The 25,846-nt window shown below is 45.8% G+C and overlaps 1 protein-coding gene across 1 annotated transcript; it reads right to left on the reverse strand.

Annotated features, from left to right (window-relative positions):
* Positions 1–9,460: 9,460 nt before the first annotated feature.
* On the reverse strand, positions 9,461–24,758 carry klhl24b (kelch-like family member 24b). Its single transcript, XM_077012139.1, has 7 exons — positions 24,555–24,758; positions 22,338–23,306; positions 19,992–20,176; positions 18,053–18,171; positions 15,208–15,396; positions 12,105–12,293; positions 9,461–11,934 (listed from the first exon to the last, which is right to left on the reverse strand). The coding sequence occupies exons 2-7, from the start codon at positions 23,255–23,257 to the stop codon at positions 11,740–11,742; spliced, it is 1,797 nt and encodes a 598-aa protein (XP_076868254.1). The 5' UTR covers positions 23,258–23,306; positions 24,555–24,758; the 3' UTR covers positions 9,461–11,739.
* Between the last annotated feature and the right edge of the window lie 1,088 nt (positions 24,759–25,846).

Consider the following 25,846-nt stretch of genomic DNA (forward strand, 5'->3'; position numbering starts at 1 on the left):
CCTCCCTCTGTCATTTCACCTTATCATTTTGTTACAAATCCAGTGTGCTAGAGTGCAGACAAAACAGTAAATAATATTTTCCAGTTACTCACCTGCTGCCCTGCAGATAGCATTACCGGGCGTGTGAGCGTGGAGTTATATTCTAGAGTATATGTACATGAAATAGTGACATGAAAACCTTCTGATGAGGCTCTGTGTTGTTCCTCCACTCTCATTAGAAGGGGTGCTTCTCTCCACATTCTCACTCCAGCTCCCAGAAAGGAGAAAGCCATCATATCAAACGGCCTTTACTAATCCTCCTGTCTGACCGAGCCGCTCGGATTTCAGACAGGAGGAGCTATGAAATCCTGCAGTTGGAAATGTGTCCACACACACACACACACACACACACACACCAAGTGACACTTTATTTGAATTAATGTTTAACTAGATAAACATACTTTGAGATAACTCAAAAGTAACTCAAATGGTTCGGTTCCTTCACTCTTTTGAGTAAAGACTCTGAGGCTGGTTGTCTACCTGACATCAGAGCCGCAAGGTGAGCAGTAGATTCAAAGGATTGGAGCGATTAAAATTTCATTTGGAGAGTGTGAGTACGTAGAGCAGGGACTGGCACTAGAAACCACAGGGACGTCCTGATCCTGCAATACGTGATACAGAAGAGCAACACACCAAGACCCTTTCAGGACATCAAAACATGACATCATAGTAGTGAGAGACAGAGTGAGAGATATGATAATATTTTTCCTCTTTGGACTGCGTGTTTATGTGTGTGCGTGTGTGTGTGTGTGTGTGTGTGTGTGTGTGTGTGTGTGTGTGTGTGTGTGTGTGTGTGTGTGTGTGTGCACGCACCAGGGTGGGAAATGTTAGAAGAAAATGGGCTTAAAGGCTCAATCACAGGCTGTTTTTTTCACAACCCAAAATCTCTGGAGAGAGGACATTTTAGGATCTAAATAACAAACTACTGCAGCTCGACAGAGTATTAACCACCCCCCCCTTCCACACACACAGACAAACATGCCTGTGCACATGCATAATACAAGTGCGCTAACACACGCACACCTTCCAAAAACAGCACTGACATGATGCGATGCATAATAGGGGGATCTTGCCTTGTCAGCACCTCACTAGATGTAGATGTCAGGGTTCTCTGTTCAGCTCCTTTTTTTAACCTAGCACATGCAGTACATACACTGGCACCTGATCATGGAGCCACCACCTCCTGATCTTAAGCATTTGAAAGAGAGAAAGAGAGAGAGAGAGAGAGAGAGAGAGAGTGTGGTAGATTAAACAGATTAAAGTCTTCAAATTTTCCCAGAACTGCTCTACTGCTTTGGGAACTCTTGTCAGAGAGACAGAGAAGACGACACAGTCAGTGTAGGAGAGACAGTCCAGCAGTGAGTTACATCACACAGAAGAGAGGTTTAATCAGCTCGGGAGGGAGAGGTCACTGATCCCAGACCTGCCGTGCTGCTCCTAGACCACACTGCCTGCACAGCCACAGAGATGGTGCAGTCAAAAACCGGATAGAACCGGATACTGAAGCATAGATTAGAGAGAGGGGCACGGAGGACACCCAGCCCCCCCCCCCCCCCCCCCCCCCCCCCCCCCCCCCCGCTCCATCACCACCGGCAACACCCCCGCCATCCTCCCTCGGCTGGTCACTGAGAGAGAGGGAGTCTGGCAGCTATAGGATGCTGCTTCTGAGAAGTAAGAACCTAATCATAACGGCACAGGATAAGAACTCACGCAGTCCTGCACCATCTGCTCAGAGGTTCTGTCTGGGAGGCAGAGGGACTGATTGGGTTTTATAAGGCTCCGCGTTCCTGATGGACACCAGCAGACTTTAATCATGCACACCAGGAGAAGCACAAGAGAAAAAGATAATGCCCATCAGCACACACACACATGCACACACACACACACACACACACACACACACACACACACACACACACACACACACACACACACACACACACACACACACACACACACACACACACAACACCCAATGTGCTGATGCACATGGACATTTCAGTTCTTTGGGATTGACTGATATTAACTCTCTGAAAACAAGTGTCCATACAGTATTCTACCTGACAATACATTAACTTGTGATTACTCTTACTGTCATCATGTTGTCTATAGCTAAACAGTCATGTAATTTATCTACACTTTTTGGAGGTTTCACACAAATCTCTGAAACCTAGTGATCTTTGCCAGTTGTTTACTGCCCTGATGTAGGAATGTGGTCAAATCTCTACCATAGTTCTCTTGCATAAACACAAGTCAGAATCAGTGATGTCATGACCATATGCTAATTGCATATGCTAATATGCTAATACAACACAGAGGTTACCATAGCATCATGACCTCTGTGTCACTGAGCAGTCACACTGTCCCAGCAGCCAATGTGTGACTGCCAGATATCATCACAGTCTGTGCGGTGAGCCATGAGGGTGCACTCCTCTTCTGAGGTACACTCCTCTTCTGAGGTGCACTCCTCTTCTGAGGTACACTCCTCTACTGAGGTACACTCCTCTACTGAGGTACACTCCTCTTCTGAAGTGCACTCCTCTTCTGAGGTGCACTCCTCTTCTGAGGTACACTCCTCTTCTGAAGTGCACTCCTCTTCTGAAGTGCACTCCTCTTCTGAGGTGCACTCCTCTACTGAGGTACACTCCTCTACTGAGGTACACTCCTCTACTGAGGTACACTCCTCTTCTGAAGTGCACTACTCTTCTGAGGTGCACTCCTCTTCTGAGGTACACTCCTCTACTGAGGTACACTCCTCTACTGAGGTGCACTCCTCTTCTGAGGTACACTCCTCTACTGAGGTACACTCCTCTTCTGAGGTGCACTCCTCTACTGAGGTAAACTCCTCTACTGAAGTGCACTCCTCTACTGAGGTGCACTCCTCTTTTGAGGTACACTCCTCTACTTAGGTGCACTCCTCTTTTGAGGTAAACTCCTCTACTGAGGTGCACTCCTCTTTTGAGGTACACTCCTCTACTGAGGTGCACTCCTCTACTGAGGAGCACTCCTCTTCTGAGGTACACTCCTCTACTGAGGTACACTCCTCACTCCTCTACTGAGGTGCACTCCTCTACTGAGGTACACTACTCACTCCTCTACTGAGGTGCACTCCTCTACTGAGGTACACTCCTCACTCCTCTACTGAGTTGCACTCCTCTACTGAGATACACTCCTCTACTGAGGTGCACTCCTCTACTGAGGTACACTCCTCACTCCTCTACTGAGGTGCACTCCTCTACTGAGGTACACTCCTCACTCCTCTACTGAGGTGCACTGCTCTACTGAGGTGCACTTCTCTACTGAGGTACACTCATCACTCCTCTACTGAGGTGCACTCCTCTACTGAGGTACACTCATCACTCCTCTACTGAGGTGCACTCCTCTACTGAGGTACACTCCTCTACTGAGGTACACTCCTCACTCCTCTACTGAGGTGCACTCCTCTACTGAGGTACACTCCTCTACTGAGGTACACTCCTCACTCCTCTACTGAGGTGCACTCCTCTACTGAGGTACACTCCTCTACTGAGGTACACTCCTCTACTGAGGTACACTCCTCACTCCTCTACTGAGGTGCACTCCTCTACTGAGGTGCACTCCTCTACTGAGGTACACTCCTCTACTGAGGTGCACTCCTCTACTGAGGTGCACTCCTCTACTGAGGTACACTCCTCACTCCTCTACTGAGGTACACTCCTCTACTGAGGTGCACTCCTCTACTGAGGTACACTCCTCTACTGAGGTGCACTCATCACTCCTCTACTGAGGTGCACTCCTCTACTGAGGTACACTCCTCTACTGAGGTACACTCCTCACTCCTCTACTGAGGTACACTCCTCTACTGAGGTACACTCCTCTACTGAGGTACACTCCTCACTCCTCTACTGAGGTGCACTCCTTTACTGAGGTACACTCCTCTACTGAGGTACACTCCTCACTCCTCTACTGAGGTGCACTCCTCTACTGAGGTACACTCCTCACTCCTCTACTGAGGTACACTCCTCACTCCTCTACTGAGGTGCACTCCTCTACTGAGGTACACTCCTCTACTGAGGTACACTCCTCACTCCTCTACTGAGGTGCACTCCTCTACTGAGGTACACTCCTCTACCGAGGTACACTCCTCACTCCTCTACTGAGGTACACTCCTCTACTGAGGTACACTCCTCACTCCTCTACTGAGGTGCACTCCTTTACTGAGGTACACTCCTCTACTGAGGTACACTCCTCACTCCTCTACTGAGGTGCACTCCTCTACTGAGGTACACTCCTCACTCCTCTACTGAGGTGCACTCCTCTACTGAGGTACACTCCTCTACTGAGGTACACTCCTCTACTGAGGTACACTCCTCTACTGAGGTGCACTCATCACTCCTCTACTGAGGTACACTCCTCTACTGAGGTACACTCCTCTACTGAGGTACACTCCTCACTCCTCTACTGAGGTGCACTCCTCTACTGAGGTACACTCCTCACTCCTCTACTGAGGTACACTCCTCTACTGAGGTACACTCCTCACTCCTCTACTGAGCCCATGCTGATTTTCTAAACCATACTCCTGCTTCCAGGCCGACCTTCAGTTTATGCCCAACAAACAACTCACCATACTCCCCTCCCATCTGAAGTCTTTTAAGAGAAGCTCTGAGTGTTCTAGTGCATTCTGCAGTTTGGGCAGTGGGATGGGGACGGGTTTGGTGAGGAGAGCTTTCATTGGCCAACTCTCCAAGTGTGTCCAGCGTTGGTCTGCCATGACAGTCCGTTAGGAGGGCTTGTTTTGTTTTTCTTCATTTTGTAAGTTGGTGAAAAGGTACAGACTGTACAAATAAGAAACCAGCCAATCTAAAACCATACAAATCAACACACACACACACACACACACACACACACACACATGTAGCCTACACAAACAGCTGTACAGGACTGCTGGCCGATCACATGAAATGTCACCCAAGTGCAATTGGTAGCTGTAGGAAGTGATGTGTCTGATAATGATTTCAAACCCATGATATTGTGTGTGTGTGTGTGTGTGTGTGTGTGTGTGTGTGTGTGTGTGTGTGTGTGTGTGTGTGTATGTGTGTGTGTGTGCACGTGTCCTTATCCCCCCTTGTCTTTTCACCTTTGGTAACACAGCCACCACATTTGGCCCCCAGGGGTCCATTCTCACAAGAAAATAGCTCTTTGCTCCCATTCTCCTTCTGACTCCTTCCACGACCCCTAACATCAAATTACACTCCTTGTGTAAACAAATCACGTGTTGGGACCAGACTCCTCCGTGCCAAACGGGGACGTTCTGAAGAAGCTCACTCAGTCCTGCCCACACGTTTGTCTCCCATCTGCCTCCAGCCTGCAGCGTGTTGGTACATAGCTGAACAGACCCTCTCTCACCTGAGCACAGTTGCCCGGGGAAACGCACCTCTTTCTAATTCGGATCACGGTGTCGGTGCTGCGTTCCCTCTCTCAGGGTGGAGAGGAGATTTCTATTGGCTGTGTGCATGAAAGAAAGAGAGAGAGAGAGAGAGAGAGAGAGAGAGAGTGAGTGAGTGCAGGCTTCCTCTTTTTTCTCAGGCCGCTGCAACCAGAATGTGTGTGATATGGGGGGAGGGGGTCGGCGAAGCCCCCCCCCCCCCCTCCCCACTCCCCTCACCTCCCATTCAGCCCTGAAATCTCATTCATGAGCAGCGATTCCAGCACCAATGACGTAGCCAACCAGCAGGGAGAGGAAGGGGGGGGGTTCGGTCCTGAGATCTGTGCCGCAGAACAGCACAGATCTGTCAATGAGAGCTCGGCGCTGCGGACCGCACGCAGATATGGGCGTCGGCCTCACACGCACGTAGCCGTCAGGCGTCTCACACCACGCGGCTCACGCCCCACAATTAGGTGGGGGATCACAGGCATGTAGTCAGAGCCCCCTGAGGCGTGGTAAGCAGTGACTCATTCATACTTTGGTTGGCTCGTGGATTTCTCCGCGGGGGGCCTCCACCCTCTCCTCCTCTGAATGACAGCAGCGTAGCGGCAGCCGCGTGTTTACAGAGCTGCTGGTATCTCTGTGACATGTCTTACCGAGGGGGGGTCGTCTATGGCTGGACACCATAAGAGTTGTTTCAATGATGTAGTGTACAGTCCTAGCCACACAAAACCATCCTGAGACCGGCCATTTCTTCTGGGAATCGGACGCTACAAAGAGAGGAAGAACTAGCTGGTTTAGCAATGGCCATCATCATCATCATCATCATCATCATCATCATCATCATCATTGGTTATGATCATGCATATTAAAGCTTTGTTCCGTTTAATTCATGAGGTTATCAAATCAACCATATAGGCAACTGAAGCTGTAGAGATGTGCTCTTAGATTAAGGTTAATATATGACAAAGGGATGTATTGAAATAATCTGTTTACCTCTAACTTCAAAATCCCAAATTTTGAAAAATATGAACTGTAGATTGCCTTGTGACCACAAAGGTATGGGGAGGTGTGTGTTAAACAGTGTTAAAATAAAGAAAACAAGACCTCTATCTCTGATTTATACACATACTCATGCTTAAATATGTGTCCATTTTTAAGGATGTAATCAATTTAATATGTATGCACAGATATGAATAGGGATTCGTGTCTCTTCTAGGCTTATGAGCATGCCCAAAATCACATGCAAGCACCCACACACCCCACACACACACACACACACACACACACACACACACACACCCCACACACAAACGCACACACTTCGTCTCTCTCTCTGCTCTCTTTCTCTCTCTGCTGTGTGCCTCACATGCGATTCGAACCCCATTACACACACGTCAGATCACAGCGAGGAGGAGCTCGTGAAGAGGTCGCCGTGACAGTCCAGACGGGTGGAGGAAGAGAGGTCAATTAAGGCGGCGTGCGGCAGGCTGTCAGGGATTCTGCAGCCGTGGCCGTTGCTACATGGACCCAGTCGAGCACAGAGCTCCTGTCATTCCCTGACACAAATTTCAGAAGCCCATAGGTGATGCCACACATACTTAAACTACTGTACTGCGCCCTCCAGCGCAAAAAGTGGTTCAACAGTGCCCCCTGCAGGGCTCGTAGCGGAACATCAGCACCCGCTGTGCCGCCATGAGCACAGAAAGTAAAGCATCATTTTCGTTGCGTTGTTCCAACATAAAGCGGAAACTATTATGTGTATTATCGGACGCCATGCAGCAATTTTTCAGCATAATTACAGTAGGCTATATTAATTAAAACACAGAACATTTTAAATTAAACATTTTAAATGTCTTTTTAAAGGTTTTGTTTGTCAGTGTTGTGGTATTGGGATGTTTAATTGCTCTAAAATTCATTCATGCAATCATGTATGAGCAACTCTGTTTTTCACTGATTGATGAAAACATTAAGAGCTTTTTTACTACTTTTATATTACCGAGGGGTAAAAATCATTTTCACATAGCCTATTATGGCCTGTGTAAACTCACAAGCTTTCAGCTAATGTCTGAGCTAATCAAAAATACCAAAAAGGTCCTTGGAGCCATATCTCCAAGCCACCTATGATTGCATATGTCGGAATTTAAAAAATATTTCTGTTTTATACTGACACCTTCTGGTAATAACATGCTTTGTTAAATTCATCCTCTGGGTTCTGAAAACGAATACACAAACACTACCTAAACACACTATAAACACACTATATTTTAATGAGACAAACGTGGTTCGCTTTGATTGTAATTTGTCTGTAGATGTTCCACTTCTGTACAGCAGATGGCGGTAATCAACCAAGAGTGTTATTTCTCCTGCTAGATACAGAAGAGTAACGCTCTTACCACATGAAAACGGGCCACCAGAGTCAGATTTAATGAAAGAGAGACTCAGTGTATTTGTTCTTTCCTGCTAGTCTCAATACTTATAATAAAGACCTCAAGACAAGACAGGGCACATGTGTCTGTAGAAATTAGTATATAGGAATCCATAGCACTGTCCAATGTGGGGACATTACTCTAGTGTCCAAAGTGATGTATGTGAGAGGAGTCATAGTCAGAGTTGTTGTTTTTTTTAATATGTGATATATATATATATATATATATGTGATATATATATATATATATATATATATATATATATATATATATATATATATATATATATATATATATATATATATATATATATATCACATATTAAAAAAAACAACAACTCTGACTATGACTCCTCTCACATACATCACTTTGGACACTATTGGACATATATATATTTCCACAAGGAATAATAATATATTCCAAATACTTTCAATTTTTTCTCTAAACACAACTAAATGTGCATTCTGAATTTACTATTGTGAATATGGACCCCAGCTGGACCCCAGTCCCAGTATGAAACGTAACTGCCCAGTTAGTATGGAGCAGTTAACGTTGATATAACTATTAGAAAACGATAACTAACGTAACCATTAACATGGAGCTAAACGTGGGTAAGATTACTACTAGGCGTTTCAAAAATGTCAGTGTCCCCCCATAGCCTAATACAACGTTTTTAAATAAATACATTTGTTTCTAAGCTAAATTACATAAAATTACATAGCAAACGCTGGCCTGAAAATTGTTATACTCTCATTGCTTATTCATTTATCACATTGAGTAAAATGAAAACAATGACTGTTCATTTCAAATAAAGCCTAAAGCTGTCGTCCACATTGTCTACAGAAAGTGTCGAGAAAGCTGTTGATTTAAGCTTTAAGCAAATTCAGAGCAGTATTGAGCCCAATTTTCAAATTAACTGGTAGAAAATTAGGGGGTCGGGCAAAAAGAGTAGAATTTATTAGACCGAGTAGACTAAACAGTCGTTAAGAGTCGTTAGGGAGCAGTTTACAAATGTTACTTTAGTACGGAGGGGTGGGGGTCTCTCTCTCTCTCTCTCTCTCACACACACAGACACAGACACACACACACACACACACACACACACACACACACACACACACACACACACACACACACACACACACACACACACACACACACAATATTGGTCTTCTATTTACCAAATCTCCTGTATTAACACAACTGTTCTCTGCATGCAGGAAGTAAGCCTATCGTTACGCTCTGTTGGCAATGAACATTTTTCTTCCTAAGGAGGAAGTTACCATACAAGAGATCTAAGAATTATTTGCCTGACACACTCACATAACCAGTTTCAATAATTTGATGCCAGAGAACTCATCAATATTAACTTCCTTAAATCAATAAGAAAACATTGTGTAGAAAGCAGGTGAAAGCAATCAAGAGCCCTTCTGCTTGGATTTGAGCTACAGGATAGTACATCTGAGCACCGTAGTCTCGAGGTTACCTACATGGCATCTAGTGACTCCGCATTTAGCATGAGGATCTAATGAGAGACAACAGTCAGACAGTGAATACAGAGCATTATGGACAATGTCTTACAAAGCCATATGAAAAACAGCTTTATTAAGCAACGTCAGGTTCATTACATGGTTGTTATACAGAGCATTCATACATTTCTATCACTCTGAAAAAGGGAAAGATGAATATTGGTTTCCCACACATATACAGAGAATAATGAAAAAAATGCTGTCTGCCTCTTTGGAATATCACAATAGGAACAGAACACAAACAGAGTACAGTCAGGTTGCTTCTGTTCCGAACAGGATGTTTTGTGATGCACTCGCATGGCGTAAATGTTTTAACTATGTTCCATTTGCCACTAGTTTTTGGCGGTTTTCATGCCTTGACAAGTCTGAAACAAAACAATGACTGTGAGGTACAACTTACGTAATTCCTCACTCAAACAGTCGATTCCGTATCCTTAGGGCTGTTACCTACGTAGCTGTACAACCAGTTTGCCATCGTAACAATAATCATAAGCGAACTAAAAGCACTCTAAAAGACGCACTGAAAGTGCCACACACCAAAACAGCAATGGCATGAAGAAAAACAAAACAATAAGTCTGATAATCATGACATAAGTGGAATTAAGGCACCACAGTTCCTTGGGAACGGCAGGTCTGAACCACCTGATTCAAATACTGTTTTATGTCATTAGACTCCCCTGCTCACCTTGGGTGATTAGGGGGGGGGGGGGGGGGGGGGGAGTCCTTTAGGACTCTTTAGGAGTCAAAAAAAAAAAATCTTTAGGAGTCAACATCAACCAATATGTTTAATGAGGCAGGAACGTGTACGCGCGCACACACACACACACACACACACACACACACACACACACACACACACACACACACACACACACACACACACACACACACACACAGTCTCTATCTCAGTCTCTCTCTCTCTTTCAGACTGCTACATCTTTATCTGTGTCCTGCACTACATGTTAAACAGGTTGGAGCGCAGTGGCGCATGTGTGAAGACAGAAGACTGCACCCCCAGACGGGAGGTACGGGCCTTTCACCAGCCACAGTGGGCTGTCGTGGGCTCATACAGTGAAAGCCCCTGTTCATACTTACAATAGAGTTTGTGTAGGAGAAAGGGGGAAACATTCAAGAAGGAGTTCAAAAGTGCCTTGCTGGGGTTCACAAACCTTCACCAAGCATGAATAAGTTAGACAACAACTAACAAAAACTTAGAAAAAAACAAATACCAATGTGCTCAAAGACGTGGTCCTAACATTACAATCCGCTCTGACCAGCACGTTAACCAGCACGAATACACAGCTTGGCTGCTCGGTACACTTTGCACTGAATAAATAAAAATACTACTAATAATAATTATTATTATTTATTTCTTTATTAAATTTGGGTCAATGCGTTGAGTAGATTGCTAACAGGCACAAACGATAGTTAAGAATACTTCAGCTGTGAGGTCTTCTGACAAAACCATACGTGATATCCTATTCACATCAACTCTACAGAAATATGCTTGCTATCCTAATTAGGTTCTGTGGTAATGACTTTCTGCTATCCCAAAGAGCACATTGTTGGCTAAATGTCAAGGAATCCACACACAATACTAATGCTACTGATCACCATTCACTAAAAGCACATGTACAAACACATGGGCAGTAAAAACCTAAGCTAAAAAAAAAATCACACTTCCGGACCTCTTCTAACTCCTTGCAAGTTAATGCACGTGTTTTAGTGGTACAGGTCTAACCTTCTCCACCAGCACACACACACACGCCCGCACACATACACATGCACACACACACAGGGGTCCGACGGCACTATCAACAGTTCCCCTCACATCCACCATTCACCTCCATTCATCTACCATTCACAATAAACCACATAATCACCAAACACTGTAATAAAATATCAACAAATGACAAAAACAACACAAAGATAATAAATGTCGTAATAATTATAATAATAATAAAAATAGCAAAAAAAGAAACGAAATGAGGCACGTGCCTGATGGAGGGAAGACTCCAGAGGGCGAAGAGGTAGGGGGCCTACCCGACTAAGTGAACACAGAGGCGGGGGAAGATGCTAAATGCAACCCGGTCTGTCTGACGGTGGTTTTTGCATGTGGTGATGTCATCAGTGAGCATCTGTGATGATGCATGAAGATGTGTGAGGGGCCCGGTCCTGTGCAGTACTGGGGTTGGACCAGCAGGGCCTGTGGTCCGAGCAGTTGTGGGGACATGCAGGCGCTATCATCGGCTCAGGTTATCTCATCCTTGCAGGACGGGTGTGGGTGTGTGTGTGTGTGTGGGGGGGGGGGGGGGTGGTTGGGGGTGTTTTGGGGTCATCAGTAGAACTTTTCATTGTAGCGGTGAATAGTGACACAGCCATGGTAGGAGATGGGCCGTGGCATAGCGGCGACACCTGTGATGATGCCGGTGGCCGGGTCGTAGCACAGAACGTTGTCTGACGCGTCTCCGTTCTCACCGCGCCCGCCCAGGATAAAGATCTTCCCATTGCACACGGACATGCCACAGCTCTCCTACAGAGAGAGGAAGAGGGAGGGAGAAAGAGAGAGAGAGAGAGAGAGAGAGAGAGAGAGAGGGAGAACATCAGAGAAACAAAGATACAGCCCGTGTAGGAGAAGCAGACACAGACTTGGTAGAACTACCCAAACCTTTGCCCTCTTTCCCAACAAGCAGGAGGAGATACCTGTTTGCTGAAGGTGTGGACCACGTGCATCCAGTAATCCTCTACAGGGTCGTAGCAGTAGATGGATTTGGTGAGGCCCCCAGACACGTAGATGAGATTATTAAAGGAGACCGCAGTGATGCAGCGCTTGGCTATGGGAATGTTGGCCCTCAGCAACCAGGAGTCTGACTCTGGGTCATAGCACTGGACCTGAAAAAGACATTTCTCATAATATGGTGTCTGGGAGGAGCACATAGTTCAGGTACCGCAAGTGCTATGAGTCCAGTTTGTGATGGAGGGTGTCCATAATTAAATGGTTACTTTCACTTTAGGACACTATGAATACCGCTACAAATTTGCCCACATCTGGTGACTTCGGTGAGTCCATAAAATGGTGTTACAAGAGAACCTTATATGAACCTACTAATGATTATATTTATCTCTATAATTAACCAAAAATAAGCACAGATGTTTAGACAGACAAAACATTTCACATAGTTTTCTATGTCTGTCCACAGCAAATTTGCCCAGAAACCTTACACGAATCATTTTGTCTTATATAACACTGGTATTCTGGATTTCAAATCCTAATCCAGTCCTGGATTTTGTAATCCCCTGTTCTGATTAAATGGTGGATGTATCTGTTGGGCCCCTTTGTTGTCACACCCCAATCTCAGTCAAAAGAAGGCCAATAATACTGAACATCCTGGATCTAGGGGACTGTAATTTGATTACCTGCAATACAAGTTCTATTTCTAGTTTCGTTACATAAGTACCTTTTAGTGCAGGTACTTTAATACTAACTCAAGTGCACTTTTTCAATTTTTGACTTTCACTTTCTTTAACAGAAAAATATTACACATTATTCTACTTCGTTTAGAAGGGTTTATATATTCCGGATGGCAACGGTGTAATTTTAAGTTTGGGTCACCGCCACCATTACTGCTGATAAGATAGTATCTAAGATAGTTTGAGTAAAATAGGTTGCTGCAGAAACCTGTCCTTGCATTCTGATTGGTGTTTGAAAACGTGCTGCATGATTCCATGGAAACCGAGCGTTAATCTCTCAAAAAAGCGGTACAGTGAATCCTACTAGTCAGTCTGCAGCTGTCTGTTCTTTCAAAGAGTGAATTGATGGGAAAAAATATTGTAGTCATTACGATCGAAAAGAATGGTTTTTTTAGGCTGTAGAATCGGTCACTGGTAGCCACCTTTTGAATCAATGCCAAGTTTCATCCTTAGTGGATGGCAATAAAATACAACAACAAAAGAAAACTGGTTTTTCCTACCGCAGGGAATGAACTGTTACTGTTGGTGGCAAAGGGACATTACTAGCACATGTGCTGACTGCTTCATTCTCTTGAAAGAAACAAGTTGACTGTTTATAACACTTCCTGGAGTTCAATGTTCCTGCTATGTCAGGTAGGAGATTGCATCAGCCTGGGTCCTTAAAGGCAAGGTATTATTACATTTTTCAGGCCATGTAGTGGAAATGTAACCATACTTTGTTAAATCCAGACCACTCTCAGAATATTCTGAACACTTACTGACCAAGTGGGGCCAGAGGTGGTCAGAAGTTTCAGAAGGCTTCCCCAAACGCAACGTAACATTTAGAGCTTCTACACAGATATAGACATTGAAGGCTTATGGTGGAATAGTTTACGAAGGACTGCAGCTGTTTAAGGAATGGGACGTACACACACACACACACACACACACACACACACACACACACACACACACACAAACAGAGCCTGAAAGAGAGGCCCTTGGTTCTATTTCAATCATCATTCTTCGCGCTGCTGGAATGGGCGGACTGAAGGGAGTGGGGCCGGCGTGAATGTCAGACCACACTTCCACGCCATCTGGAAACAGCAGACGCTGCGTGCTGAGGATCGTACGGAGCCACCAGCACCCGGAGGCCCACAGGCGACTGGCTGCCATGGCACGTCCCAGCCCACATGCCCGCATTAACCAATCACCACAGACATCAGCACTCGGGACCTTCACTAACCCCACAGTATCTCACAGATGGAGGAGATTTGATTTGAGGGTTCTCTGAGTGGCAGTCACTGAAAAACAAACAACTGAGTAAAAGTCGTCCGCCTTCACGTCTGAGGAGGATGGATCTTTACTGATATGTGCCCTTAAAGTCATAAATCTTTCTGTCACACAGTCTGGTAAACATACAAAACCCTGTCTGTCTGCAGGGGTTAGACAAAAGCTATTGTTGAATAGGCATTATAAACCATTAATTAGCTGCACTGTATGACAACTTTATGGTTGTGAAGGGGGGGGGGGGGGGTGCTGAATAGGAGTCAGAGTGCATCGTCTGGGCACCAGCAAATATCTGTGGCCGGGCCCTGCAGACGGCTCCTCTCCATGCAGTCACCTGGAGAACATATCAGAGCAGGTCTGACATATCCAGGTCAGAGTGGCCTTACAGCAAACCGTCAGTAGGGGGCAGCACCATATGGCATTTGCCAGTGCAGGCATATTGTGCTGCTGAAGGCGAAATTGGGGGCCATGGTGCACTGAGACTGCCCTATATATCCAGAGCAGGAAAAAGAAACCTCAAAAGGCCGGAATGGCACAACATGGTGGGTCCAGGCGGCAGCTGCTACAGTAGTGGGTCGTGGTGCTCGCCTGACTAGTCCACTGTTTACCGTGGTCGGGGATGTTAGCATGTTACAATCTGTCAGCACCTCGGTAACATATCACTGTACATGAGGTTCAGCTGTTTGGCACCATGGCCAGCTATGAAACATTAGGAACTGGGAAGCTGTATTTGACAGTAACTAATGTCTTGTAACAGAGAGACCTCCAAACGTGCAGAATGTCGAGCAAAATGCCAAGTTGGACACGACGTGCTCGGCCTTCGCTCCCGGCCCCAATCAGCAAGCGCGGATTCCATCCGAGATGTCTCAGAGCTCTTCCTTCAGAGCTATAGAAAACGACATTTTATCGGAGGTGACTCGGCCTGACGCTCACTCGTGTCGTGATGTCAAAGCCTAACGACTTCAATAGGACTCCATGCTGACGCCACGGTTAGAGCTTGCGTCATGTGTGTACTTTGAGACACACACATACTGTCTCTGCTCCTCGGGTGGATCTCCGCACTCACCTTGTCGGAGCAGGTGTTGTCGTCAGGGCCTCCGCCGATGACGAAGAGTTTGTTGACGCAACTTGCCACCGCGGGAGAGCTCACCGCCTCCTTCATGGGCGCCACCTCTGTCCAGCGGTTGGAGAAGGAGTCATAACACTCCACGCTGCTTAGGCGAGACTGGCCGTCGAAGCCACCCACAGCGTACACCTGTGATGAGAAGGGGAGGAAGCCGAAACGGAAAGGGAGGTAAAGGTAACAAGAAAGAAGGAGAGGGAGAGAGATGAAGAAGAAAAGAGAGAGAAGGTGGGTGGCATAGAAACAAGACCAAGATAGAGAGAAAAAGGGGCGGATGAATCATTATTTAATATTGTATGTTACCACGGCACAAAAACCATCAACGGTTAAGTGTTTTCGTAATGACAGCGAACAAAAGGGCTCATTCTGCCTCTCGTCTGTCTGTAATTAAGGAACAGGTAAGAGGAACAGGGCAGGTTGTTCAGGTCCGGTGAGAGGGGTTCAGCCCTTCCATGGCCAACTTCACACATGCCAGAGATAGAGATGCCGAGGTCAGCGCTAAACACACACACACACACACACACACACACACACGTGCCTTTTTGCTCATCTCTTTGCTCATGCTGATGACACTATGGATATAGTACAGAAAAACAAAGGATATAGAGAACATTGTTGCAGAAGACAAAGTTCATACTGTCATAACGTCCCTCTTCCAAGCTGCTTTAATGGCGATCAACTGACTTAATGAATGAAACGGATCGTTTTCTTTCTTCCCCAGAACGTGTTGTGTGTAAACAAGACATGAGGTACAGGCTGAACGCCGTGTCAGTACCTGAATATTCAGCTTTTGAGTACACTGTCCAGGATCCAAACCAGGATCTCGAGCCCTTACCGTAACGATAAACCATGAGATTATGTAAACCACAGGCTGGTCATTCACGTTTGGAAATGCTCCTCTGAGCACACCTAGAGCAAAAGGTGCTCTATGCCTACACTCCACATGGGGGCACCGGCCATCACATGGTGCGCGGTAAACACGTTGATGCTAATGATATATAGCTGGGAGCCATTTGGGCCGTGGGCGGAGCTAGAATGTTCTAGAACACACGAGGTTCAGAGCCTCCTCTTTGTTTGCTTTTAGAGAGGTTGCCAATCAGAGCAAAAAAACCTCTTACAGCCTCCTATAAATCTCATCGTTCCTAATAAAAGACACTATAAATGTTTTTTAAAGCGAGCTTAAGCATGTACCTAGGAATGCGCTACAAAAAAAACAGGATAAAAGGTTTCTAATTCCGTAACAGCATGCAAGTTCAAACACCACATGGCCTCAGGTCTCTGTGCGCTGAGTTGGATGTGAGGGGAGATACTTCGAGCTCTCCATCGGTGGTCGCAAGGCCTCTGATGGTTGGATCATTTTGGGTGTCTGACCTCCGTCACCCCAGCGGTGACAATGACATTTGAAAACTGCTGTGTCATAAACATTGACCAGTTCAGCACCCACCACCACCACCACTACCACAACCACCACAACCATCACAAGCATGTGAGTGTTAATATTGTGTTAGTGTGGCTGTACTGAAAATGCCCTTGGCCAAAGGATAATGTCATATTTAAGGCAGGTAAAAGTGTACCTAATAAAGTCCATGTAGGTGTGAAGTAAGTTTAAAAATGGACCACTGTTGAGAACGCTGTTTTCATGTGACTCCCCAATCAACACCAACCAAAAAATATATCATAGCTCTAGTAACACACACTGCTGCTCGGCCTGACGTGATAAATTATACAGTGCACTGTCAATGTAGTAAACAAACTTCAATAAGCACTCAGCCACAGAAAGGGACTATGTTGTGGGGAAAGATACAAGACAGGAAACCACCACCGTTTATTAGCAGCGGTAATATACATTGTTATTACACCTTTGCCCTTTCGACCCTGCAAAGACACGACACTTGATGTTGTGAGATACCGCCTTGAGCCTGTGATGACAAACACACCTCTCCCAGAGCAACACAATGGCCGACCTTTCACAATAACAGCTGCATTCCCGCCTCCCCCGGTCAAAACATCCATCATTCTTAAAAACTATTTTGACACTAGGAAATAAGCCTCCACCGATACACACTACTCCAATAAGTCATTAATTTGCAAGGTCCTGTGTTTACATATCCAGTCAGGTACACAGTCGCCCACCATAACCAACCAATCACGAAGCCGAGTGACTCACGGGGTGGGGAGAATAATTATGTCACAGAATAACAAACCAAGAAAAAAAATCAAACAAGAGAAGCAAAGAACGAAAGAGAGGTGGAGCGGCAGAAATGGGAAGAGGGGAAGAGTCCTGTTCAAGAGACGAACCCAAACACAGACAGACAGACAGACAGCCGAGCAGATAGACACATGGGCAGACAGCATCCGCCAGTTAGTTGAGCTTAATTAGTATGTTACAAGAAGACTGCACATGCTTGTTCTACAGGAAGTGGCATTTGAGCCTCACTGAAGTTCAACAACAACAACTCCCCACGGGGACATCATAGCAAAGTTTCTCTCTGCCCTTTCGCCGAGGAAAGGAAGCCTGCTTCTTGCTTGGTGCTGAGGCAGCTGCCAATTTGGGTGCAAATCTGGAGATTTACACGTCCAAGTTTAATTAATCTGGTTGCACAACTCAGAAGAGTAAGGAGCTTAGCCACGAGTTGATCAGGTTTGAGCAGAAACAAGGTGTTCGCTTGACAGGAAGCGGCACAGCAATGTGGCTTTTCCTGTGAGGAGCGGGACGGTGCCCACGCGTGTGTGTGTGTGTGTGTGTATGAGTGTGTGTGTGTGGGGGGGGGGGGGGGGGGGGCCTCACCTTGCCCAGGAGCACGGCCATTTTGTGCCTCCAGCGGCCCTTGTTGAGGGAGGCGACGCGGATCCAGATGTTGAGCTGAGAGTTGTACATCCACACGTCCCTGCTGTTGATACGTCCCCCTGAAACGAGCCCCACAACACACACCGTCAGCACTGCAATGTGAGATGGACTGAGGCAAAAACGACCCTCAGATTTACTAAAGTTCTATGACGAAAATGATCTGATAATGAGTTTAGTTTCACCTGAATTATAGCAAATAGAGACTGTGGTATATTTATTTTCTCCATATTAAGGGTTAACCACATAACATAACATGCAAGTTAACCACATGCACATTTGTTCTGTGACTAAATGCTATTAAATCTCTCTCTGCCCCACTCTGGATAAATTATAACATCTACAGTCAACATCAGTTAAGATGAGGCATTCACAGCTGTTCCCAATGAATCACAGGCTATAAAGAAGTAGAACCATTTCCACGATTGCAAGCAACATGAAGAGTTTGAGGAACAACCCCCCCCCCCCCAACACACACACACACACACACACACACACACACACACACACACAATTGGGTCATAGTTTCCCTTACATTCCAAACTGAAGCATATGACACCATGAGGAATTGTGGGATATAGAATGGCAGTGAGTGTTTGTGTGTGAGTGCATGTGAGTGTCATAGTGGGTAAGAATGTGAGAGAGAGAGGGAGAGAGTGAGAGAGAGAGAGAGAGGTGGGAAGGGAGAAAACGGATACAGAGCTGACCATATTTTAACCATAAGTACCATAATGCAAAGGGACTGACACCCTCAAAACCACTGTGATAACAGATAACAGAGCCAATAGTAAAGCCTGTTCTCTGTGCCTGGGCTTCTGTAGTCTTGGCAGCTGCTGCTCTGTGTGGACTGAGATGGCCCCTCATGGCATGCAGGGACAGGACCAACATGCCCAGTGAACTCCACCAGTGCTTCGGCACTATTCCAGTCCCACCACATGACTTTGTGTCACGAGGGACCTGCAGCAGAATTCTGGAGGTTTGATCCTGAAATATTACTGGTGCCTGGACTTGAACATCCAGGCCTGGACTTACTCCACCTCCCGCTGCATCCGTCTTAGTGGGGAAGTGAAATATGTGGACTAAGGAAAGAACAGACTCAGGATAGAAGAGAGATCTAAAATTAGAGAGAAGGCGGAGAGAAGAAAGAAGGAGAGAGGGGAAAGAGAGGGACACTATTGCTGACGTGTAGAGAGTCTCACGGAGACATGTGAGACCTTGGCACATGGTAAATGTAAACAGATCGCTGAGACTCCACCCACCACCTCTTTGCCTAGCTCTGATTCGCTCCCTGTTTTCCTCTCACAGTGGGTGGATGGCCCCTCCCCCTCCTCTTTGGCCTCTCAATCTTTTCAGCAGACCTGATGTCTCATTTCTTGTCCTCTGCCATACCAGAGGGGTTCCCACAGAAATCATGGCTCCGTGATTGATGAACACACGTCAACTGTCTAATTGTCTAGCCAGTCCACATTTTTTGCATGATCTATTTGCCAACACACCTCAGGCAGGTAATGAGAATTTGATAGAAACCTGATCACCCTGAAGAGTAGTGATTGGAGATGGGATAGTATAAAAAGATGAACCATATGGGCAAATGCAAACCCCTTGGGCTGGAGAATAAAGAACAGAAAAAATGGGTAGACACAATCTAATGTAAAGGGAACTACAGTTTCTTTTTTGCTGTCTGGCATTTACCAGAAGCCCCCCAAAACCTTCTTGTATTCTTTTCTGGAATATGCCCACCCACACCTTCATCTTCTTGCTGAAAAACTAAGAATTATATTATTTCAGTCACAACTGACCATTCCGTGTGACTGACACTCCTTCGTCTTTGGCGATAACGGCAGAACTACTTCTGAGCACTTTTCAAGCCCACGTGTCTCACCTGACACCAGTATGTCGTTCCGCAGGGCACACACCGCATACTCGGACTTGGTGAACTCGGGCAGCTTGGCCAACGATTTCCACTCGCCGGTCACTGGGTCATAGCACTCTGTGTAGGGCAGGTTGAACCCCCCCACCCTCTCACAGCCCCCGACCACCACGATGACCTCTGAGAAGCCTGTGGACCTGCCGGAACACAACAGAACCCCCATGTCAGCTTCACATTATCACTGCTGGATCAAGTGTAGTTTCTTGGGTTACTGCGAGTTTGTTAGACTGATTACACCTGCAAAGTAAAATGAAAAGCACATTCTTCTGTTAGTTGAACGTGGCAGCCTTGGAAAGCAAGATGGCTCGGTTGAACAATATGCACGTGCACTGTGTTGTGAGCTATGATGACCCCTGCACAGTGGAACTCGTTAAGTAAACATGTTTGTTGGACCAGTTGTCATCCCCGGAGACTCTCAGAACAGAGAGCAGTGCAGAACACGGTCAGCCATGGTCTAAGAATAGCGGTCTGCAGATTACTGCCGAGAGCAAGAGGTGAACTTACAGCCAACGCTAGCACTTTGCATCGGAAACATTTTATCTAAACATATCCCATAAAGGCTGTGTCCATTTCTGTGCCTCCTGTCTCTCTCTCCCTCGCTTTCTCACTTGCTCTCTCTCTCAGGAGGAGGTAGAGGAAAAGCTAAAAGGTTAAAGTCAGAGCTAAACTGCAACTCTGCTCAGAGATCAAGGTCAGGAGGACCGCGTGCAGCTGCTAGCTACGGCCGACCGCCTCGCGACACAAACACGCTGCCCCCTGTGGGGCCTTTCCAGGAAACTCAGTGGACATTTTAACACGCACTGTGTGTCCTGGCTGTCTTTCCTATGGCGGAGAGTCAACCGCATCCTGCCTGAATAGTTTGGGCAAGACAGCCGGAAATTAAGAGCTCTATATAATTATCAGGGAAAATGATGCAAACAAGGAAACAGTAGTGTGGATCTGCCCGGAGACAGAGGGAGTGAAACCTCGGCCCTCTGTTGGCCGCTAAATGACACCCGACTGAACAAAATATCATCTCTTTTACTTCCTCAGCATGAGGAATGTTTTTGTGTCGAAGGCATTCTTCCCCTCACACACTTCACAAAGAGACCAGCACTTTTCTTTTGTCATCTAGCGAAACAAGTAGTTTGCTGACCTTTATTATCTGTTCACATGATACCATCTTGGTGACTGAGCTAAACTGCCACCTCCACTTCCAACAGCCCTTACATTCAACTAAAACATCACAGTCAACTAAAACAATGAACTTAAAGAGTTCAACTGATAACTTCAGGATGGTGTTTTCTGTTTGGCCACATTCCAAAATCATTTGGTTCAGCACTGAAGCAAATACCAACTAACAAAGTCAGCAACAATAATAAAAAGCCAGCCACCCTTTTATTAATTTCCGTCCTTGCATCACAGAATAAAAACAAAGAGCACATGGACTCGCATGGGAGCAGGCACTGAAGGCCAGGTGTGAGGTGCTTACGCAGGTGTTTAGTCAGGTGTTTAGCCAAGTGGAAGACATGGCAGCAGAGGAATGCGTACTCTACCCGGTAGTCCATGTTTAACAGACACTTATAGCACCATTGGCCTCTCCTCGTTTCTTTGTCTGGCAAGATAGACAGGATAAACACAGGGTATGGTTGGTGAAACAGCCCTCTTCATAGTGTCATTTACGTTTACCAGGCCCAGAGAGCTCAGGTCTCTCCTACCTCTGTTCAGGTGGCTGCTTTTCCCGCCAGAGACCTGTGCTCTAAACCCTTCACCCAGTTTTGAGTCACTACCCACATACTAGTTTGAACCCGTGTCTGCACACATTCAGGAAGTTTCCCTGTAGAAAAAAAAAAAAACAGCTACTGGCTACGTTTTTGAGTTCTGCAACTCAGCTCTCGTTCAAAGCTATTTTAAGACAAAACCAGACAGGCCACACTGAGACAGGTTTGTTCTTGTGTACCACGGCAGAGCTGTTAAGCTGCTAAAGGCTACAGCAACAAAGCTGCACTTTGATGCAGCCCCGCGCACTTAGCCAACAGGACCAGGTGGACCAGAGTCAGTCAACAGCCAGAGCACCTGGAGGGACCTGACGTCTCAGAGGAAAACATGAAAGGGTTCTCCTCTGTCTCATAGCCATTAGACAGACACATGATGGTTTTTAAGAAGTTCCAAAGAACTGGTGCTGTGTCTCGATGTTCCAACCCTTGCTTTTATGAGGCCTTATCTTACAATCTGAATTGGGTTAGGTACACACCTGTAAAAAAAGAAGGAAAGGCATGAAGCTCCCCTTGCCCACAACCCCATCCCGAGGGCACGTACCTGCGCGGGCGGGTTCTGGGCGACATCATCTCGTTGCCGAGCACGTGGTACCGGCGTGCCTCGTGTAGCAGCTGGTAGCACTCTGGCGCGTTCTGGATGATCTGATCGCCCTCCACCGTCTGCACGAAGTAGTTGGGGTGTAGCAGGGGCAGACGCACGTGGAGCAGCAGCTGACGGAGGATGGGCCGACGGTGCTCCGAGTCGTGGTACACCCAGCGCATCACCGCCTCGAACACCGTCTCCTCCTTCCCGACGGCCAGCTCGTCGCTGGCGATGTACTCCTCCAGCTCGTCGGACCGCAGGTCCAGGAACTCCTCGTGCAGGGCCACGTCGCCGAAGCTCTGCAGGGCGTATGCCCGGCACCGGCTGGCCAGCTGCTTGAGCGAATGGGCGTCGGCGAAGCGCTGGATGCCCAGGCAGTTGCACGGGTCCAGCTGGTCCTCCAGGAACTTGGCACAGGCGTCGCGCAGCGTGGCGATCTGGAACAGGCTGGACGTCTCGAAGAGGTACTGCACGTTGTCGGTGGTGATGCGCACGCGGCCCGTGTAGACGTAGTGCAGGAAGGCGTCCATGGCCTCCGCACGGATCCCGTTGATCTCCACCAGCATCTCGCGGCTCTCGCGGTGGTCGTTGCAGAACATGGCGCGGAAGTAGCTGCTGCAGGCGGACAGCACGGCGCGGTGGCACGGGAACTCGCGGCCCTCCACGCTGATCACCACGTCCGTGAAGAGGCGGCCGTCGCGGAACTCGTTGAACATCTGCAGGACGCTCTCGGCGTGGGACGAGCCCGAGGAGAAGTCGAAGACGTCGTGGCTGCTCAGCGCTTTGGCGTCCATCTCCAGGACCTTACGCTTGACCGCCGGGGACTCTCGCACTGCCGAGTCCTCTCTGGTCAGACGCCTACCCAGGATCAGTACCATGGCTGCCAGACTGGGTCAGGCCTAGGGCCCTACTCTGCAAGAACTGTGTCTGCCAAGGGGAAGAGAGAGAAGGACTGGGTCATTCAAATGTCCTGCTATATGGGTTTGTCAACAGAAAAACATACAGAAATGGCAGGTTTAATACCAGGTTGTGGGTTAGGGTCATTGAAATGAATAATATACAGTAGTTAGAGAACTTTTCTGTGTATTCTAATCTATATAACCATTTATGTACTTGGTAAAACATCCAAAGTGATCATGTTACTATAAAAATACAGATGATAATGTCAGCTATTTACTGTTGTTCTTTGTTACCCTGCATTTCTCTGTTGCGTTTTTGCTTAATTCCGTTCCTTTTTCCTCATCACTCCTTATTAAAAAAGATTATACTATATAAAACAGAACTCAGTGCTGAGCACACTAAGCTAATAAGTTTTTTTTTAAAGCTCAGAACAACTCAACTTTCTAGTTCTAGTTCAGTCTTTCTGTATAATCGTACAGATAAACATACTAACATGTAGATATGTTGCTAAAGAATATCTGGCAACCCTTTGTCTATGTATGTACCAAGGTGTATTTACCGCGCGAGACCTCCTCACCTGCTGTAGGCCAGTTTACCTGCTGCCACCTAATGTTGAGTTATATTAACTAAACTAGGACAAAGAACTTGTGAGGAAACGCGCCTACTTTCCTCAGGGGAATGTAACCAGAAAAGTATCCTCTTATTCGTTACTTTAAAGTTACTTAAAAAAACAAAATACAAACAACAACAACAACAAAAACCCGATGCTCTCATAATTATAAGGGTAATATAGAGAAGTTTATATTAATAGTGACAAACGTAAACTTTACAAACGTTAACCGCAGCTCCCAAAATGAAGAGCATGCTAACATCTTCCATGCCAGAGTGTTGTCTACGTTGTATATTAAAAACGAATGAAATGTCTCCAAAAAAATAACAAATAAAAACAGGACTGCACGTTATGACTACACGCACAAGCGGTTTAAGATGTCAACACTGAGCATCTCACGTTTCTGGCAACCATGGCCACGCAGTGCGGCACACGCTCAACTCTCTACTTACATTCGGAGCAAGTTTTAATTGATAGTGCATATTACTTGCACGTTGTTATTATTGTTATTGGCAAATTAAATTGTTCGTCGAAAATGCAACAGAACACCATATAAAAATATACACCACAATACACTTGAAGAAACATGTCAGCGAAACATGTCCTGTAAAATGAGAAGAAAGACTTCCATGTTTATTAACATAATACTCATGAGTGCGACCTACCTTTACAAATATCAAGAACTTCGTACTGTTTGTAGTTTAAATGTGTACTTGTGAAACATAAACAAAATCTTGCTGGAATCTTGTTCTTTCTTCTCTTCTATCTGATCGACTGATCCAAGACTGTCCACGACTATCAGGCTGTCATTTCTGTCCCAGCAGAGATCCACAAAGAACTATAAACAATACACAGCGGTACATGTCACCGCCCTATCACATTACCGTCACGGCCTCAAAACACGGACTAACCAATGAACTGCCAGCACGGCGTTTGTGGGAATTGTATTTCTGCTCCCTCCTGAGATCCTGAAAAATAAATCAATTTAAACTACATTTCCCAGTGTACTTCAGAGTGCCACATGGCAGACTATTGTTTACAAACATTTCAACAGCTGTAGAACCTTAGAATGTGAATTTCTTTCGATGTAATATTAACATATATGTTTTACAATTAATGATCGTGGCTGTGAAATATTAAATTTTAATATTTGCGCAATATAAGAGGCTTTAATTATCTTTGTAAATCGCACATAAAAATAGTAAATTACTTAGCTGATTCAGGCCATTTAAGGCCTTACTGTCATGTAGGTTTATTTTGATGCAGGAACTTGGTGCTGACGTACTCAGCAATCGAGCAAACACATAGTAACTTTTTTGTCTAAAAATTTAAATATACAAATTCTCGTTACTGCTACAACACTGTGTTTTTGTTCAATCTTTCTTCATTGCGGCCCACTATCGATTACGACGTGCCATATACAACAGATATTCTTCCCACAGTGGGTACTCTAGTGTGTTAGACAACTACGATTCTGTGAAAAGTGTTCCTAAACATATTCCGGGAAAATTAAATACAAAACAAAGTTATTTTCTGTCATGTTGAGGCCGAAGGGGACGGTGTTGAAATCATCTACGATGTTCAATTGGTTCCACCTAAAGGTTGAAAGAAGATTGTGTGCCGGAGGGAAACATTGGCGTCTGTATGTCTCAAGACTTTTACTGAGTAACCATTTCACTGTATCTGTGAAACATCCCTTCCACATACCCACATAGATTGGAGAGAAACTAGATTGGATTGGATGGATTTTTCACACTCATATACACGTTTTACAGAACCGAATTGAGTGACTATTTACCATATATTATTAAAATGAACAATTCGAATCTAATACACAAAAAATGTCTCACCTAAGAATGTATAATAGCTTCTAGTACTCTTTAAATTTCTCCTTCAGAATGGGATTTGTCGTTTTCGATATCTCTCGGTTCTATTATTTTGTAATATTCGATTTGTT

The sequence above is a fragment of the Brachyhypopomus gauderio genome, chromosome 7 (assembly GCF_052324685.1).
Source record: "Brachyhypopomus gauderio isolate BG-103 chromosome 7, BGAUD_0.2, whole genome shotgun sequence".
NCBI classification, from domain to species: Eukaryota; Metazoa; Chordata; class Actinopteri; order Gymnotiformes; family Hypopomidae; genus Brachyhypopomus; species Brachyhypopomus gauderio.